Source organism: Cryptomeria japonica, chromosome 9 (genome assembly GCF_030272615.1).
Source record: "Cryptomeria japonica chromosome 9, Sugi_1.0, whole genome shotgun sequence".
In the NCBI taxonomy this organism is placed as follows: domain Eukaryota; kingdom Viridiplantae; phylum Streptophyta; class Pinopsida; order Cupressales; family Cupressaceae; genus Cryptomeria; species Cryptomeria japonica.
The window spans coordinates 387,264,296-387,284,632 of NC_081413.1; the positions used below are offsets into that span (position 1 = coordinate 387,264,296).

Below are 20,337 nucleotides of genomic sequence, written 5' to 3' on the forward strand. Positions count from 1 at the left end.
TTCCCCATGGTTGTTCAAACATATATAGAAACCCTCCTCAACGTCCATAACCAACTTTTGAATAGTTATGAACGTTAGAGAGGTAGTTGTCATCCTACCGGCAACTTTTCAAAGTTGCTTGACAACAAAATGCAACATTTTTTCAACTTGGACAATATGGGAAATTAAGAACTTAGACCTTATGGGAACATCTCCAAGGTAAACACCTAAGAAAACATCCTAGACCTATCAACACTAAAATCCAAATTCCAAGCCTTCATGGTCTAATAGACCTCTAGGTTTATATGCTCACCTAAGAGATTATTGACCATACAAATAGGCACTCTATTACATCAAGGGTGATGATTGATCCAACCCCTTATTACAACACAAAAGATCATGTAAACACTACTATGGTTAGAACCCTGCTTGAAAAGAGAAGGTGCTCTGCACCGAATGGGAATAACTTTTATGGGTGTATTAGTAGAGTTTGTGCTCATATAACTTGATGATACTATTTATTCAAAGTGTGCTACTGATCATTTTGATAATGTCGTGTTGGTGTTCACGAAATATAGGTAATATTGTGTGTTTTTAAATCCAAGCAAATATGTATTTTCTATTGCTCAAGGTAAATTGTTAGGGTACATTGTATCTAAATATGGTCTAGCCATTGATCTAGAATGAGTGAAAGTCATTCTTTCCCTTCCTGATGGGAGTGTTGAGAAGCATAAAGCATGGTTGGTCGTGAAGGGGTATTCCCAACTCGAGGGAATAGATTATGGTGAGATTTTCTCTGCTGTTGCAAAGATGACATCCATCTGGTTCTTGTTATCAGTTGCTACAGTTCATGATTGTGAAATCGAGCAAATGGATGTGAAGACAACATTCCTTCATGGTGATTTGGAGGAAGAGATTTATATGTCACAACCAAAGCATTTCGTAGTGAAAGGTAAAGAAAATGTATTTTGCAAGTTGAAAAAGTCTTTGTATGATTTGAAATAGTCTCCTAGGAACATTTATATAGCATTGGTTATAGTAAGGCTTAAAGAACTGCTCTTTGGGGTTACTTCAAGAATTTTCAAAATTTGATGCAAGCTAGGGAAAGGATTGCTAAATTAGTTGTTGAGAAGTACAAAGACACAATATGTTTAATGGTTGAGATTCATCAGTGCTTGATGGAAGCAGTGGAACCAAGAATAGTTTGGATCATGCCTATGGGGTATGAAGTTGATTCACAAATACTAGAGGATGTATGCTGTAAGCCAATTGATACTTCAAAGGAGAGATTTGGTAACTTTACAGAGAAAGACTTGGAGTTGCATACTCAATTGAAGAGACCGCAAATAATAAGGTAAGAAAACATGTAGAGGAATATGCAGAGAGCATTGGCTTTTTGGCAGAAGCAGTCGGGGAAGCTAGGAAGAAAACAAAGCAAGTTGTAGAGGAGAAACCAATCAAACTTGAAACAGCTAGTCCGAAAGTCTCCTCTACCAAATCAAGACAAACTAGAAGCTCTGCACCCTCCTTCGGTTCTATATATATATATTGGCAAATTGGTAACTAAGGGTAGCTCCCATTGTATTAAACATAAAACATAAAAGATACATAGGTTCAGCAACAAAGAGAAAATACCAGGGTCCTAATGGCCTTAATGACCTAGGCTCTCTCCAATTGTCCATTAGGGAACAGGCTCCCATTTATAAACATCATATATTCATATGTTTCCATATTGTTCTTGCTTAACCCATCTCTCATGGCCAAAATGGTGTTTGTCATGTCCTTGTCCTTAATGATCTCCTTAATTTTGAATGAATCTTCTACAAGTCCTTTGAAAGAGTTTGGCTTGAGCCTCTTCAATACTTTGATTATTGAGTCCCTCAGGTGTGGGGCCACCAACTTATTCATTTATTTCTTCATGGTCACTAGTGGTACGCACAATATTGTAGACGAAATGCTCCAGCCGAGTAGCGTTATGCGTATGTTCTCCTTCCAGCGCTTTGTCCTCGATGATCCCATGCACCATGTCCTCCTTAACATCTCTGTTTATTTCAGAAACCTCCTTTAGTTGCACCGCGCTCGACTTGTATTCACAGCTACACTCATAGTCGAGAATGATGATCATCTCGTTCTTGTCCACATTGTTTGAGGAAGAGCTTGCCATGATTCTGCAAAAGGTGATTTTGCAAAAGGAATTGTCAAGTCTATTCCGCCTTTAGCTTTTTTTTCCTAATGCCTTAACTTATTCTGCCAATAAGTCTTATCCGATCTTAACTCATTGTTGATGTGGATTTCCTTAATCTTCTGTTCTTTCCTCATTCTCGAAGATGTTAGAAAAATCTGCTTAGGTGTCTATTCAAATTGTCTGACTGTTGGGTAAAAATTTTGTACACTTGGGGGATGTGCAAAATTATGGTTTCAACCATAGTGTGTGAGTGTAAAACTCTCCTAATTTAGGGAAGGCTCCCCCTATCTATAAACTAAACTAATCTAAAATGGGTGAAACAACAGTCTTTCTTCTTCTTTCAAGAAAGACTATATTATTTTCTCTTCACAGAAAAGTAACAGCAATTGGAAATAAATAACAACAACAACTTATAAAGTAAAACGAGAGAGAGGCAATGAAGTTTCCTGAAAGCACAAAGACTTCTGTCACCTCCTCCGGGACGGGAAAACAATATCAAGCACAAAGTCTTGAATATGTGCAATCCTATCCTACCCTTTTGTAATGATAACTTTAAGAACAAGTGCAGTGTATAGTAGCGCAAAGTCTGCAAATATAATGCACTCTAATACTATGTTATACGGGAATTATTACAAGCACAAAGTCTTGCAACATTTCTCAACTTCAAATTGCATACTTAAAACTAATTTCACCCTCAATATTTGCAACACAAAGACTGCAATTATCTGGAGTGAAGCTCTTTTTAACAGCCTTCCACAATCTCAAGTAAGCACAAAGATATATCCCAAAATGACACAAGAACACAATGGGAACAAAGCAAGATTTCAACACAAAGTCTGAAATCCCACACTTGATATTACTCAAAAGATGACAACTTACAACTATAAAGCTCAAAGTCTTTATGAGTATAAAATCTTGCAAAGTTTACTTGCCAAAAAGATGATAATACATTAGGCCTCCTCAAGTATTTATAGGAGAAGAGGCTTGAGAAAAAGAAGGGAGGATTCCAACTAACTTGGACCTATTCAACAACTAACTAAGACTTATTCAAAATTACAAGTCCTATTCTAAATTGACTTGTAATTGGTTTACTTGTAATTACAAAAGTGCAAGTAATGAGTCTATTTGCAATTACAAAATTGTTTTTACATGTAAACTTGTCGAAGAGAAAACTACAATTTTTCAATTCTGAAATAAAAATTGTGTCAAAAGACACTCATGCAGCAACATGTTTAGCCATGTATTCTTCAAAAACTGGATTGTTCCTCATAGCTCATCGGGATCTGGCTCATGGGTATTGTTAGCAACAACAAGCATTTTGACAACAACATCACAACAGCTAAGAACTATAAGTCTATGTTTCTCTAGAATAGTTTGAATTTCTTGCAGAAAGGTTTGGTATTTCATTAAAGCCTGAATTGATGTAACTCAAAACTCTTCAACTTCCTGTTCTTGATGAATCTTTCTTCTCAAGTCAGAAAGAACTTCTTCAGATAACAACTCCTCATCTTGACTTACAATCTTACAAGAGATTTTTTCAAAACGAGAAACAACATCTTGCACCATTTCCGTGCGTAATCTCAAGGTGTCATCAATTTCTTTAATGAGTTCTTTTAAAACAAAGGATTTATTCTCTAGAAGTTCTCCAAATTCTATATACATGGTTCTGGTAGGGATAATGTCATTTTCTTGTAGAACATCCAACTTTTCTTGTGGCAACCTATGCCAAACTCTTAAGTTGCTCTCAATATTTTCCAGATTCTATTTGAAAACCTCAGAAGTCTGGCTCAATCTCACCTTGGTCATTTACAGTTTGACCATCACTTGGAACGTTTCCTTCAACACTCAAGCACATTGATCATAAAGCTGATCTACCCAAGAATCAATTGCCTGCGCCTTTTGAGTAGCTCGTTCAATTTCCTTGATTGATTCTTCTAAGACAAAAGAAGTTGAAGGATTGATCCTTTGCTCGGAAGATTTAGTAATCCTTTGGATCACTTAGATAAGCTGCAAAATTTCCTCTTTCATCTTGTCTTTCTTTGCCAGGAGTTCATCATATTGCTGCACTAATGAAGTCACTGAGTGCTGAGCATCATGCATGACAACTGCATGCGTTTGCTTACCAAGTTCCACCCTTGTGATTCTGTAATTTGAAGCGCTTGCATCTCTTCTTGTGGCTTGTGCACAATTGGTTCAACAATTTCTGCAACTTTCATTTTGTCGCTATCTACTATCACTCTTGAAACTGTTTTAGTGCTTTTAGCACCCTTGGGTTTAGACTTTTTAAGCTGTTGAAAATCAAAGATATCAGGAGAAATTTCCTGCTTCTTTCTTTTAGGAGTGAAGGAGCTGAGCCATGGAGGTAAAGCCATCGAATTTGTCTCAAAAATAGCTGGAGGTGGTGAAGAAACAGGCTCCATTTGGATTACAGTTGTTACCTTGGGAGAAGTTTATGTCTGAACAACATTCATCGCCTACTCAACAAGCAAAGGATGTGATGATTCCATCATGAACTTCTCAAAATTTGTAGCGGTAGTATCAATTTCTGCCAATGACAAGCTGGGCAAAGAAACATATGCAGGATTCTCATAAAAAATGTTTGACAAGTCTTCATGGGGATGATCAAGAGATGGTTCTGATGTTGAAATTGGAATAACATTTTGAACGGACACACTCAATGGGATAGGAGCAATTTGAACGATGGAAATAGAATCTACGTCTTTGTCAAAAGGAGACATAGGCATATCTAAAGGAATCTGAGAAGGAACTTCGTGAGGTGACTCTGAAGTTGTGGAATTTGGAGCAACATCTTGTTGTTTGTCTTCCTCTGGATCTTCAAATCAATAACTTGAATATAAAATTGTGGTTTCTCTTTTCCTTTCACTGTCACTTCTTTAGGAGGAATCACCATTGCTCTACCGACACCATTGCTCTACTGAGCCTTAACTTAATCCGTGTAGTGGAAGATGATGCACCTTCCTTGTTATCAACTTTAATTTTAGACTTTCGTCCAATAGGCCCTGTAGAATCATCATCTTTGCTAATCTTGATCTTGATAAGTCTAACACCATTACTTTTGAGCCAAGCATTGGTGTTAGCCAAAACAGGTTGGAATCTATCCAGAATGGAGGTACATTCTTTCTGTGACCATTGAATTGATGGAAGTGGTGCTTCATCAACGCTCTTTTCAACATACTCGGAATCAAGTATGTTCCCATCATCAACCATTCCTTCAGGAATGTTTGTCAGGTTCAAATCAACAATTTAATCGAGTGTGAGCCTACAGTAATCGATCCTCCGAATTTACTCTTTTGTGCGAAGATCAACCTAGATGTCCTCTATGCAATGCACGTGTGAAAGATCTTTTAATCCTTTCTTTCATGCTTTGGTAATCAAATTCTTTCCTTGTTTTGAATCTTTTGAGCTTGATTTTCTGCATCTCAGTCTCCATGGCCTTGGCTTTCGTAGATGTCATGAGAGAATATCGACCAATCTGTAATAGGTTACTTGATGATATTTCCATTCCAGCCTTGAGTCGAATTGATTGTTGTGCGTGAACTGCCATAATTTGTCTTACCAACTCCATAAGAATGATCTTGTCGGTGGGGTATCTCGGAAGCATATATGGCTGCCCGTTGTAGCATCCAACTCTCATATAGGTAAAAGTTGGGAATTGAAGGAATAAGCAGCCATATTCATTTACTCTCTCCCATGCAACATCTGGCACCATATTCATTTAGTCTCCATGGCCTTGGCTTTCGTAGATGTCATGAGAGAATATCGACCAATCTATAATAGGTTACTTGATGATATTTCCATTCCAGCCTTGTGTCGAATTGATTGTTGTGCGTGAACTGCCATAATTTGTCTTACCAACTCCATAAGAATGATCTTGTCGGTGGGGTATCTCGGAAGCATATATGGCTGCCCGTTGTAGCATCCAACTCTCATATAGGTAAAAGTTGGGAATTGAAGGAATAAGCAGCCATATTCATTTACTCTTTCCCATGCAGCATCTGACACCCTTCTATTCTTCAGTGTTTTATCAAATAAACACATGTAGTGACCGAAGAAAGCATCTTGGACTCTTCTGTAATGGATCCTACTGGGTCTCAAGGGCAGCTGATCATAATATTCCCACATAGGTACAAGCGAGCAATCGCCCTTTGTAGAAAGACAAGGGAAGTGTCTGAGGGATGCTGCTATATATACCAAGTATGAATTCATGTAAAAGGACAAAGTGGTAGGAACTTTGACAAGCTGTTCACACAAAGCATCGCTAATAATCTAACCCCAAAAGATGTGCTGGAATTTCCTGATGAGCAAAATGAATTGGTACATCCATGGTTCGAAGATATTAGAATGCTCCAAACCCATGATTCTCCTTCAGAGAGTAATTGTTTCACCAATCTCTCCCTTGAAGTCGCAGCGAAACAACTTGGCCCACTGGGTAAGACAAGTCCAGTGTTCATGAATCCATTTATTAATATGATGCTTGCATTCCTTCTCCCTTTGTACATAGTACTCTGCTGCACTTTCTTTTAAGATTTCCACATAAACAGGAGCTGTAGGAAACAAGATGAATATGACTATCCAATAAGCGTTGCATATTGTGATCCTTGGGTTTCTCAACCTTTTTAAGGAAATCTGACATATCCACGTCCGATTTTTGTATCTTTAATCTCCTCCAATGAAGAAGAAACTTGAGAAGGAGAAATCTTGTTCTGGTATTTGTTGTACTTGTACTTCATCTTCTTGTGGGAAGATGATGCTGACAAATCGGTCATCGAACAAGAATCTGTAATGCTGCGATGAAAATCCATAAGTGTCAAGGCAACAACATGATCTACAGAAGAAGCCATATTATCTTCTTCAAATGGGAAAAAATCAAACCCTAGCCCTAAGACTCTCAAAGAAGGAGTAATGAATGAACAAGGGGTTTTAAAGGCATGAGTTTTGACCAATTTCGGATCTTGAGAGGTATATTACAAGTATGAAAATGGGGAAAAACTCTTGTGAAGACACAACTGCAATCGGGTTTTAAAATCTCGATTGCAAGTAGACTTAGAATGGGAAAAATGAACGAAGATGCGACAAATGAATCCAATGGTGGGAATAGGGATTTTGACATGAAGGAAATGATGGAAAGAATGATTTTTGACAAATAATGGCAAACTTACATGACCATGGACAGGTATGGAAAGAGTAATTTTCAGCTTGACAACTTGGATAGAGGGAAAAACTTCAACTTGTAATCAAATTTATAAAACCCAAAATCAAACATATGAGTTGAAAAATCAACATTTGTTACTTTGTAAAAGAGAATACTTTACTCTTTTTACCACAAGGGAAAGGCAATGCTACCACTGCTACTTGTAATTGGGTTTCAAAAACCTGAATACAAGTAAATGTGGAAAATTTGCAAGAGGGAAAAACATGCAAACTAACAAGTTGGATTCAAAGAGCAGAACAACTTGGGAAGATTATAGAAACCCGAAATCTGAGCAAGATCATGATTTATTTACAAGTTGATCAAACAAGAAGAACAAAAAGATGCAAAAACGCAAAAACAACCACTTGAAATTAAAAGAAAACTGAAAACACATACCTTTCTTGATCAAATGCCCAAGGCGAGAAGAAATGGAGAAGAGATGCCCCGAAATGCTTTATAAGAAGACAATGGAGCCTCCATGTCTGAGTTCTAAATCATGAAAAACTGCATGAACAATGTAGAAAATGCTAAGAAAAATGTCTCCTATTTGGCGTCAAACACCTAGCATTCAATATAGAATGCAACAAATGCCAAACATGGCAGAATCCATGGGGGAAGACCCCAAAAATGCGGAGCATATACAGGGAACAGCGAATACCAAGATGCAAAACAGATTCAATAAACTGAAATCGCTGATATTCACATAATGCGCTAACTCTATTTGGGTCAGATTTTAGGTTCGAAACAACAAGTTCAAAAGCAATGTGGAAGAGAAAAGCGTAGTTGGGTTATAAAAATCTGACTTCAAGCAATGGTCATATGCTTTAAAAACTTAATACAAGTTTCAAAAAGGGAGGATAAGAAAGATGTAGTCGGGTTATAGAAATCCGAGTACATGCTTTTAACTTAAAACATCCTCCTTTAAAATCCTCCAAAATCAGGTTTCATAATCACAAAAGCAAAGACACACAACATATAAAACATAAAAAGAACACTAAAAGACTTGCAATCGGGTTTTAAAATTCCAACTAGAAGTTTTAAAATAAAGAAAAATAAAGGAAAAGTTGGAACTTTAAGGAGAACTTAAAAGTTCTCATAAACTTATAATTTTAAATCACTTGCAATATGATCAAAAAGTCCCTACAAAACAACTTAAAAGACAAATAAGGGAAATGTAAAAGAAATAATAAGTTACAAGTTACACATCTTTTATAAACTTTCACTTGTAATTGTTAGAAAAAGCTCCTATAACTTAAAAAACAAAGCGTCTTATACTCGCAAAAGAAGGAAAATTTCCGACTCGCAATTAAGAGATCAAAACCCGATTTCGAAGGAAAGACCAAGCAAATGAAATCAGAACGCAATGAAATTTGAAACGTGGATCAAGGATGAACCGAAGATTAGTCCAGCTTAGAAAGGAGCAAGAATTTTGCCTCTAAAAGCGTGCCTTAAAGTAAAATCTTCATTTTTGAATAATTTTTTTAAAGGGGTTGTCCAATTTTATGAATACAAAATTACGGACAACATCAACAACCTCGCTCATTGCTCTCCATGCCTTTGGATCATTGGATATGATCGCCTCTACCTCCTGGTCAATAGCTTGTTTGGATAGAAAATATGCAACTGTATTGGCCTGTCTGTAGATGTGCCTAACAGTGTACTCTCTCATATCAGTGAATAACTCTAGGATGCCTTCAAGCCACATCCTCAATTTCCAGCTTGGTGTCTTCCCAGTGGTAATGGCGTGTATGACATTTAGGGAATCGCCTTCAATGTCAATATCTTTCAACCCTTTTCCTTTGCACAATTTTGTTCGTCCATTAGGATGGCGTACTTGTTGGCATTTGTCATTGATGTCAATAGATCCATTAAAATAGTTCTTGAAGTTGTATTTATCTAGGAAATTAAATAGTGATCTGCATTTCCATACTTTGCACATTGGTAAAAGGAATGACAGATTGTTGTTTTAATGATAAGAAATATAAACAATCATTTGCAAACATATACGATCTTACTAGACCTCAGTCCGCACTGTATACCCAATGCAAATATAATTTTTTTTCTCAGAAAGATGTCTAAGATTGCTTTTCAATCAGTTCGCCACTGCATACAAAATGAAGGTGTTTTCAGGAAACACATCTAAAAATGATCTCCAGTCTGTTTGAGAAAAGGTCATATTGTTATGCAAGAACGATGCAAGAAACTGAAGATGCAAGAAATTGAAGAACAAACACTCTACCGCTTATGCAGAGGGAGGACTAGAAATGAAATAGCAGTCAACTCCACCGCTTATGCAGCGAGAGGACTATAAATGAGATTACAATCAACTCAACCGCTTGTAGAGCGGGAGGACATAATTACAATAGATAAGAAGGCGGCAAGCCAACCTCTTCCACTTATGCAGTGGGCGAAAGAACAACAATCCAAGTATATAGCTGTTAGTACTACTAATCAGCTTTACAATGCAAACATGGATTACAAAATTACTAGAATCATTGTCCAAACTAGGCGGCAAGGCCAACCTCTTCCACTTATGCAGTGGGACTAAGAGAGTTCAAATAAATTGTTGTTAGTACTACTAACAAGCATTACAATATGATTCATCATGGATATTCAAATGCCAAAACCCAAACTAACAGCTACAACTTACTACCAAGACCCTTCACACCAGACCCATAGACTCACACCTGAAAAACAACTTCAACCCCCCAAAACTAAATCTGATATGAATGAACAGCAGGCTGGAAATACAGACCAACAACATTAAAATCCTCACAAACACTTCTAAATCACTCCCTACACACTCAAATTATCTCTAAACACACTCCAAAGAACCCACACACTCTAAAACCAACTCCACACAAGGAAACACTCCAAATTAACAATATTTCAGATTTTGATATGCAACCCATGCGCTGGAAACACACAGACCAGCAGCCTAGAAAGTCACAAAAATGCTCGTAACTCTACTCACACTCATAACTCTATTCACACTCAACGAAATGACCCTCACATGGATGCAAATGAGAGATACAATATAGGCGATGAGATTAGAACCAACAAATTGCACCCAAAACCCCCAAATGAATTTATGCACGCATTCCCAGGCAGCCCAACATAGTACAACTAGGAAAGTACGATTTGCATTTAAGAATTAAATACTCAACATTAAGCTCTACAAACTTACAGACTTGATTGCCTGTGGCATAGGAAGAGAACGAGCCACTACCCAGAATGGTCTGACACACGAACTGAGAGTTATGAACTAAAACGTGCTACAGCCACACCAAAAACCAGCAACACTAAAATCGAAACACATTCAGAAGATCCAATCACAGCTAGGAGTGATATCTCACACTCGAAGTCTGTCAAGAGCCCTAGGAGGTATTCACCCTCGAAGATTGTCTGGAGTCAATCCGACAACATAACAATGTAAATTGTCTGATATACCAAAATGAGAGCCCAAGTCACTTATTTATAACTTTTTGCCAGCCAAATTCAAATTCAAATGCACTCCAAATACGCCAAAACCAAATGCCATTCCATTTCATCCACATTTAGCATTGCATTTCATTTCATTTCCTTGCACAAGTTTGCCCAATTCACATTCACCCAAAATCGCCCTTTTTAGTAAATATAAGTGTCATAAAGTAAAGTGTAAAGTGGGTGCCCAAATATGACTTCCAAATAAAAAATATTACTAAGGCAATATACTTAGAAAATCGCCCCATTTGCCTTGAGTTATATCTTAATTATTAACACCATGACGACCCCCTTGAAGTCATATGCAAATTTCACCCAGATAGACTTAGGATAAAATTAATATTTTCTCCCTTCCTAAGTCGTCCATCCATAAAATAATCAAATATTAATACCTGATGCCTAAGGTATTAATATATTAAAAATACCTTCTCCTCGAATATTGATTATTGCCAAATTGAGCCGGAGACTGAAGTGCTGGAAATCACCAAAACTGAACTGAGTTGGGGCTCTGAACTGAACTGCTAAAAGTAGTCATCTGATTGAATACATGATCCTGCCAAAATAATACTGCCAAAAATAGCCACTGAGCTGAGCTGCAGAATCCTTGCCAAGAATAGCACCAAAAAATGCTGGAAGACCAACTGCTCAAACTGACCTATCGGAAATAGCCATCTGAACAAGCCTGCTGACATCCTGCTAAAAGTAGTACTTACTAAAAATAGCATACTGCTAAAAATAGTAAAAAATATTAAGTGTTTCCAAAGTGATTTTGACCACATTCTGAGCAGCCATCACACTTACTAAAAATAGCAAGTCTAGAAAAAGTCACCCGATGCAGATGCATGTCAAACCATCCTGAAGCTTTCTGAAAACCCAGAAGGCATCCAGAATCCAAACTATCAAACTCCCACATATACCTCCTGAAAACAACAAAGAATCCTCCTAGAAAATAGGAAACCCTAATTTCTTCCCCCGACTAGCCTATGGGCCTCCGAAATAGGCTAACGACTAACAAAACTAATGACTGCGGAGAAGGGGACATTACATTTTCCTTAGGCGGAATGACAAAGCGATTTAAAAACAAGGATCACCATTGTTTGTTTTAACCTCTGAATTTCGGTATTTTTTTTGGCGATATCAAGAGCACTGGCGAACTTATTGAAAGCTTGCATTTTAATCTGAAAAGCTCGAACTCTATTTTATTCAATGCGTCTTAACCCAAGCATTACGTTGGCATTCCCTTCGGCATGAGGGCAAAGAAAACACGTTATTAACAAAAACACGCCGAGCTTAAATTTGCCTTAGCTTTCAACACTAAACGTTTGGTGGGGGGGCTAGTTCGGTATTTTCATCGCTTTTAGAAGGCGAAATAATGTTTTTTGAACTTATCTCTTGTCTTCACCCTTTAACACTAAGCATTCGGTATTTATGAAGGGGTTTGCAGGTGCAAATAGCAAAAGCGACTCTTTACTGCCCAAACTTAATTTTTTTTTTGCTCAGAGAAAGCTAAAATTTTGCTTTGTGCTTTCTTAAAATTTGATCATCCCAGAACAACTCTGAGCTTTGCAAAGCAGGGGTAGGAAGAGAAATGTTCCAAGTTTGCTTGGTAAGGCCAGATGTGGGTTTTTTTTTAATTATCTGAAGGCGAGGCCCTTTGCGGCAACATTTGAACTCTTGGATCAATACTACAGGCATGCTCATGCCTAACTCTCACTGCGTTTTGGGAATCAAGTCTCTCTCTCTCTTTCTCTCTCTTTGTTAAACCAAAGTCTTAACAAAATCCTACTCATGGCCTCGACGAGGCAAACCAAGAAAGGGGGTCCCTGTCGGCAACAGGGAGTGTGTGCAAGGCACAACAGTTTTGGTTATAGGGTCCATTGCACTGGGATCAAAGTGGGGAACCCACTTTTGGGTAAAAACATATGAGTCATTGTATCGCCATGGACCATTTTCCAATGCCTTGTTTCTTTTGTTCTCATTTCCAAAATCCACCATGAAGAATTGCTGTTGCATAAAGTATATTTCATTCACTATTGGCCATTTGTTTTTCGCCCATGTCCTTATTCTTTCCTTTGTTTGATTTCCCCCAGTATTTGCCCAATGATTGCCATATGATGGAAGGTGAAGATGTCTTGGTCTACATAGTTTGATAAATCAATTTCGATAGTCTCCTTCCTTTTTTCGAGACTAGGGTTTTTAGGGTTTGTTCTCTGCCCACCCTTGCCATTCACAAATCTTTGCTCTTTCACTATTTGCTAATCTAGTTTGATAATGTTAATAATTAATTGTTTCAATTAAATCAAATATCTGCTAAATTGTATATTGTTAATGAAATAATAGAGAAGCAAACATAAACATATAAATCAGTATGAACAATAAATATATGTGGATAAATTCTTGAAGGAAAAACTTCCACCACCAAAGAGACCTAAGCTTGTATTAGTCACAATAAAAGTGTATACTGATACAATCTACTTACCCCTTTGATTGTCAGCAATTTGACAACATAAGAGTATCTGCACAAAAAACTTACAAAACTCTATACCATTATATATAAGTATCAGATACAAGAAACTACCAAGTGATATTCTAAATCCATAAATCATAGCAAAAATCCAATGCCCCATAGTCATGGTCAAGCAAACTGGAGTAGAAAGTAACTTCATTTACATCTGATACACTTCTTACACTTTTACATATCATAGTTTCATTTATAACCATCACATTGACCATATTCTCAAATCTAGATGCCTCATGAGGGTATTCAATGCTTTGTCAAAATATCCAAATTGAGGAGATTATTTATAACTCCCAATTTTGACTTATTTAATGTGACCTTCCTATTCAATGGTTTTTTAAACAATATCCCAAGCATTTTGCGGAATAAATAATGCCCCCACTTTCATATGGACTTCTCATTTTACCCACTCCATGATGTTTGGAGATCATCATACATTATTTATTGTCTATATATTTAATCAAAACTTGAGATTTACGTGAATGACACATCTAATCTTGACATTAAGTAGGATATAACCTGATTTATCTTCTTGGACAAAGATACTAGTTAATCCATTTGGATGCTACTTCTACATTTTACAGTAAATATAAGAGGAAATTCAAACTCAATTGTTCTTTCCAGAAAGGGCTCCTGATTACTCTTAAGGAGTTCTCTATGCTCTCTTGTCATCCCTACATTGATGAAGCTCTAATTTTTTTTTGTCAAATATCTTATATATTTGTTCACTGGATACTTTTGTAAGTACTGTTTTGTATTACTCGCATGCTAAATGTAAATTATATTTATACTGTTTGATAAAACAGTTTTTTTGGTGCTATTGTAAGACTGTGCTTTGGCTATTATAGCTTGTACAAGGTGCTGGTCTTTTGTAAAATTATAGGTCTAATTATTATCAATATACATATTTGTCTTCATAAAAAAATGTCATTGATGTTGAATGAAGACAAATTATGGGTTGGAGAGGCCTCTTCAAGTCAATGAATAGTGAGATGGGTAGAAACAAGAAAGAGATACATGTTCAAAATTGTATCATTTAATCGTGTAATACAGAAAATGAATGAGCTAATAATGTCCATTGTTGTCTTTGAATATTATTTGATTTGTTGGAATCATTGATGCATAGATTCTTATGCTACATATTATTGAATGAATTTACTTGTAAGGAATAATTAGTTTGTAATTAATTTCAAATATAAATTTTCAATTATTTCGTGAACCAAAATTTAGTACTTATAGTGCTAATCTCACACAAGAAAATAGAAAGGTTATTAGAGATGTCTGCAAATATTCATATTCTTGGTTAGTTTTCCACCAAGAAGTATATTGATGTTGACTAACAAACTGGTTAGCTAGTGAACTTCCATCAATTACTACTGTTTCTATCTTTCTAAACTTTACAACCTTGCTTGGTTTGTCTTTATCCACATATATCTCTTTTAAATTGCTTTTCTTTAATTCTCTTGCAGGATGTTTATGAAAAAATTGCTTCTAAGTGGCGACATCTTCGTTTTGAGTCAACGGTAATACTTTTTTCAGGTTGATGAAAATTTGAAATATGGTAATAGTTTGTTTTGCCTCAAAGAGTTGGCAGATTGTATCATCATTATTTGAAAGGGAATTGGGGCTCTAAATTGATTTCTTTTAATAAGTAAAAATATGCCATTTTTTGAGAGACAAAAGAGGGTTCTATAATGGGATCCTCATTTTAAAGAAAAAAGGTACAATCTCTCAAAAAATACTACGATGCTAATGCCATAATCCCTTACTCTTCTTATGTCTCAGTGGCTGCATGATTCCAATTAATCTAAAAACCTACAAGCCTATCAACTATGCAATAAACAAGTATTTCAATAATATGTGCTGCAAAGAGTCATTACCTAGCCAACAGGCAACAGAGAAAAAATGGCCTTATGATCTCCCATATAACTGTTGGTTTGATCCAATTCTTGTCAAAGATTTTGGCTCATCTGTTCTAGCGCTTGAGTCATCCCCTTGGACATTAGTGCTTCATATTTAGACATTGCTACCACTGTGTAGTCACTGCTGAATCTGCTTCGCCACACTTGTGCTGTGTTGTGTATGTCTGATCTGCCACCTTTTGTGCCTGCATTGCCAAGCCCTCCATGCCTCAACCCTATGTGACTTTAACCTGTAAGGTTTCAGTTAGAGTGGTAGCTGTTGTCCTTTGAAACTACCACATATGTTGGCTATCCCAGTAGAACTCACTGTGGTTGCGAACCACCATGCTAGATGCTGAAGTGTCATTCTTGTGACAAAGCCTCTTGGTCATCAGCTCTCTATTTCTCTGCACCTGTTCGTGCCTGCTTGTCCTCCAACTCATGATGTGCCTTGTGCACAAACTGTCTGAATGCAAGTTTTTATTTTTCAATAACTCAAACCTTGGTGGCCATGCCATCCATAAATAGACCCAATTCTTTAATCTCCCCCCACATCTAGTATTGTTGAGATTCTCTTCATCCATCACCTTCATACATAGCAATGACTTTGATTTACTTATTAGTGGGCAGGTCAATTAATGTTATATTCAAACTACTGCAGAATTCTTGATTGCTTAACATGCTGCCCTAGTCATCCTAGAGCAATAAGTCCATGCCAAACCAAAATACTCTTGAGGAATTAAATTTTCATTAAGTATGAATGTTGAACAAACGTCGGATTAATCATAATCTAGAATGCACAGGATGTCAAGACATCTCTATAGTTTCTTGATTTGCAAGTCTCCATCTTATCTCTTTCTTGATCTTGTGAATAGGAAAAATCCACTAGTGGGTCAGTATAAAAGATGTTTCTTTTGGATTCTTAACCAAATAACTTAGGCCAGTTCCTACATTTATGATAGATTGGTACCCTAATGCATTACGTAAGTCTGGAATTTTGGATATTGATTATAATCAACAATTTAATTGTGCTGCAGACATATAATATAGAATTATGTTATACACAGATTTTAGATCATAAATGTCTTCTTAGTGGTGAGGAACATGGTTCGAAAATTCGTGACCTGGCAAAACTTGGTAAACCCAAATTTGACTTGAACTCTGTGACTTGGCAAAAACTTAGCAAATTTAAAAAAAATAAAAATAAACAGATTTGTAATATAATCTTTAAAAACTCACATTAAACTGAATTTACAGAAGTAATAAGTAGTTTTCCCTTCATTTATAAATAAAAAAATGAATTCAATGCACATCATAATGTCATATGATTATTAATGAAAATCCATATTATTACTTTTACAAGTTTTATTCATGGAGAATATGGGTTCAAAACAAATTTTATTTTTCTCGTTTTGAAACTAGAGCAGGGGCTTGTGTATATAGTCTCTAGTGGAGTCAAGGGGTAGTGCCCTTCATGGGGGTGTGGGTGTAGAGACCACAATGTTGTTTGAGAGTAGCACCCCTAGTGCATTCCTTGTCATGATCCAAGGTAGAATTGAGGAGTGAAACACTCAAATTAAGGCTTTCTGGGTCACTTTATTAACCTTCAAACTCTAGTAGTTTTTGATGATCTCGTCAGCATGTTTGGAGTGGGAGATAAAATAAAAATTGTTGAAAATGACTATATTTTGATGAATTTTTGGTTGTGGACCTTTTTATTTTTGCATCAATAGGTACTTGTTTTGTTGAACTCATGGGATTTGGTTAGTTTACTTCTGCGTGATTCATTGAGAAATTGGAAAACATTGCAGCCAAGTTTACTCATGAATAACTCGGCTAGGGATTTGTTTTACAAGAACTCACAAGTTTGTGAGTTTTTTTGCAAATTTCTAAACTATGGTTAGGAAAACCTTCTACGACTTAAAAAGATCTTCCCAAAGTGCCCGAGGTTGTATTTATCTCTTGTTGGCTTGGCAAAGGTACTATACATTTCATCATTTTTCTAATCCATCAAGAGGTGCTTCTAGGCATAGTGGTATTTGTTTTGACCTTATACCTTTTGAATTATTAACATTTTATTATATTTGCAACTAATTCAAAACTATATCTTAAAACAAGAATTTGTAGTCTTTCATCAACCATATTATAATCAAATTAATTCTTGTACATGCTCTATTTATCCCATTAATAATTAATCCCTTGCAATGCTTGTCCAATTTTATGATTGCTTATTCCTTTCTCTTTGGTCAAGAGAATATGTCCACCCTCAGTTCTATTCCTATACTCAAGTTAATCCACTTGATCCGTGAAACATCTCTAGCATCCAAGTGGTAGATTTGGGTAGAATTTTGAACTTTTGTAAAATTCTAATTTTTGAGGCCCTTTAGAGTGTAATTTGGCACTGTGATCATTGGAAATTGTTTATGCTATGGCCCAACCCAAATTGTTTAGTTCACAACATAAGCTTTCCACTGCATATACAAACTTTAAATTTCAAGAATTGGGCTCGGAGTTGTGACGTCAGCAAGTTGGGTACCAAAATTAAATAGCTTAAACAAAAAAATTGTTTTTTCTAATAAGTTTATCCTTGTTTGATTGTCCTCTTCACCTCCCAATATGGACATGGGTCACTACCATTTGGGGTGACGTTTGTTTTTACCAAGCCTAATTTATTATTTTGTATTATAAATCTAGGTACTAATTGAATTCAAAATGGGTAAGCAGAGGTGAAGGTGTAAGTCTCTTTTGTGGAGTTTGTCCATTTTTTACAAGTTCTCAGTTGAAATAAAAATCTTTTTTTTTTTCAAATATCTAGTAATTACCAATCTTGTTTCATTTGAGTTTGTTCATTTGCTGCTTATAATACACCAAATTTCTCAACTAATGTATTGTTCTTTGAGCTACTTGTTTAATTTCGATCTATGTTATGAAAGCCTAATCACTTCAGCATCTACCATTAAATGCAAACAAATTATTAGAAACTTGGGTTGAAGAAAAGAGATTTGTTGGATTATCTTTCTTCACAAACACATGATTGTAGGTGGGTATTGAAGAGTGATAATTTTTGACATCCCCACCATTGAGGAAATGATGTAGATGTTGGCAATGTGATTGTGTATTTGAAAAGTATTTCTTCATAAATAATCACATAGGTTTGGAGAAAATCACAATCTCTCTCTTAAAACTTAAACCCTATGCTCAACAATATTGGAAGGGTACCCAACTAGCCAAGGAGAAATTGAGGGAGCTCCACTTTGATGATGTGATGAAAGTTAATCCTTCCTATAGAGAATTACATAAAACCATCAAAGAAGAATTGTTTCTTAAGGACAAATATAAAATTAATTCATTCATTGGCAAGTCGTCCAATAGAATAAAAACCAATTGGTACAATAGTACACCAATTCTACCAATTTGTTGCTCACAAAGCTTGGCATCAAGGACAATAATTAAAATTGGGTCCTTCAGTATTTCAAAAACGTTGATTGCAATATTCAAATAGTGATTGCATTTGGATATTGAAACAATAGGGATTTCCTATCACTATGCATTGAAGATTGAAGGAAATCTCAAGTGCAAATGTAAGGGAATCTTTTGTAGGTTTGAAACCAAAGGGAGACAACAAAAGTAGGCTTGTAGGGAAAAAAGAAAGTAAGCATACTTCACCATAGAAGTAGACACCAAAAATAAATGAAAATAAAATTTGGAAGGAATTAGGCATGTGGTGTGAGAACCACGAGATGTTATGGCATGGCTAGAAGGATTGTCACACTAGCAAGTCTTTCCTTGCAGAGCCAAATGAGCTTAAGACATTCAACATCATTAATTTATAGTCTAAGTAGAGTAAAGGAGGTCCAATGATTGATTTATATTAGCATTTTGTTTTACACCTTCCATTGTGACACAAAATGAAACCGATGTGTGGTAGAACCTCTCATCAAATTAGAATGGAAAGCTACATGTAAACAAAATACTAACCTAATCTGCACAATATGTATTTGCAATTTACATTCTATACAATATTTTCTAGGGTGTTGCACACTCATTCTGAATAAAATTAACTATGTATCTTTTGGATTCACTTAGCTTTTTATGCTCTTCAACTCAAGGCAAATGATTTTTATGCTTTTTAACTGAGAAAACCCTATGATTACTACATGTTTATGCTATTTTGCTAAAAGTAGAGATTGAGTAGTGAAAGTACACAAGGATTGAATAGGTTTAAATGATACAAAGGATGTTCTAAGCTAAACATGACAGTTGCATTTAAAGCTACAACTAACCTAATGCCTGCTACAATACAAAGCTTTTAGTGATTGCTAAGTAATATTCTGCTCATGAAATACAATAACACAACACATAACAATTCAATAGTAAATTAGAAGCAAATTAGGCCTACTGAATTCTATTAAATGGATAATGAATTCTGGATTAACAAAATCAAACACTCAATGAATAACAATTTTCGAAACAAGTAGACATCAAAATTACCATTCCCAATCTAAGTACTAATGGAACTTATATATAAGGTTACAAAACTTTGCATGAAAATAAATAACAAGCTAATTTACATGTACTCTAGGAACAAATTGTGTGCATGGAATGCAAGTTTTATTGCAAAATATCCTATCTACTAAAACTTGATCTAAAACCATGCAATTGCCAATTAGATTGATGATAGGAATTATTACAAATTAACACTTAAAGCTCACATCTCTGCATGGTAAGATTTCTAAGTATAGATGATTGAATAATAGTTGTATTGTCCTCATTTTTGTTTCCAAAAATGAAGGACCACTACGAGGAAATTTTTATGAAAAAATAAAAATTATTACTCTATGGCACGCTTCCCGAGGCAGAATTATGACTAATCCTTGGACTGGCTTAATCCTCAGTCCGTTCTCGAACTACGTTTCGAATTTCGTCTAATTCTGAGTTCGTTTGCTATGCCTTTCCTTCAAATTCGGGTTTTAAAACCCAGACTGCAGGTGGAGAATTTTCTTCAAACTGCAAGTTTTAATGATATTCATTGTTGTGGTCTTTGTAGGGGAATTTTTGA

The 20,337-nt window shown here is 35.9% G+C and overlaps 1 protein-coding gene across 5 annotated transcripts in view; it reads left to right on the forward strand.

The window, feature by feature from the left end:
• The window catches only part of LOC131072799 (uncharacterized), a 276,797-nt gene that overhangs the window by 98,501 nt on the left and 157,959 nt on the right, over window positions 1–20,337 (forward strand). For all 5 annotated transcript variants that reach the window (XM_058009068.2, XM_058009060.2, XM_058009093.1 and 2 more), the window contains exon 5: window positions 14,847–14,900. In XM_058009068.2, the coding sequence (XP_057865051.2) occupies window positions 14,847–14,900 (54 nt within the window). The remainder of the gene's footprint in view (window positions 1–14,846; window positions 14,901–20,337) is intronic.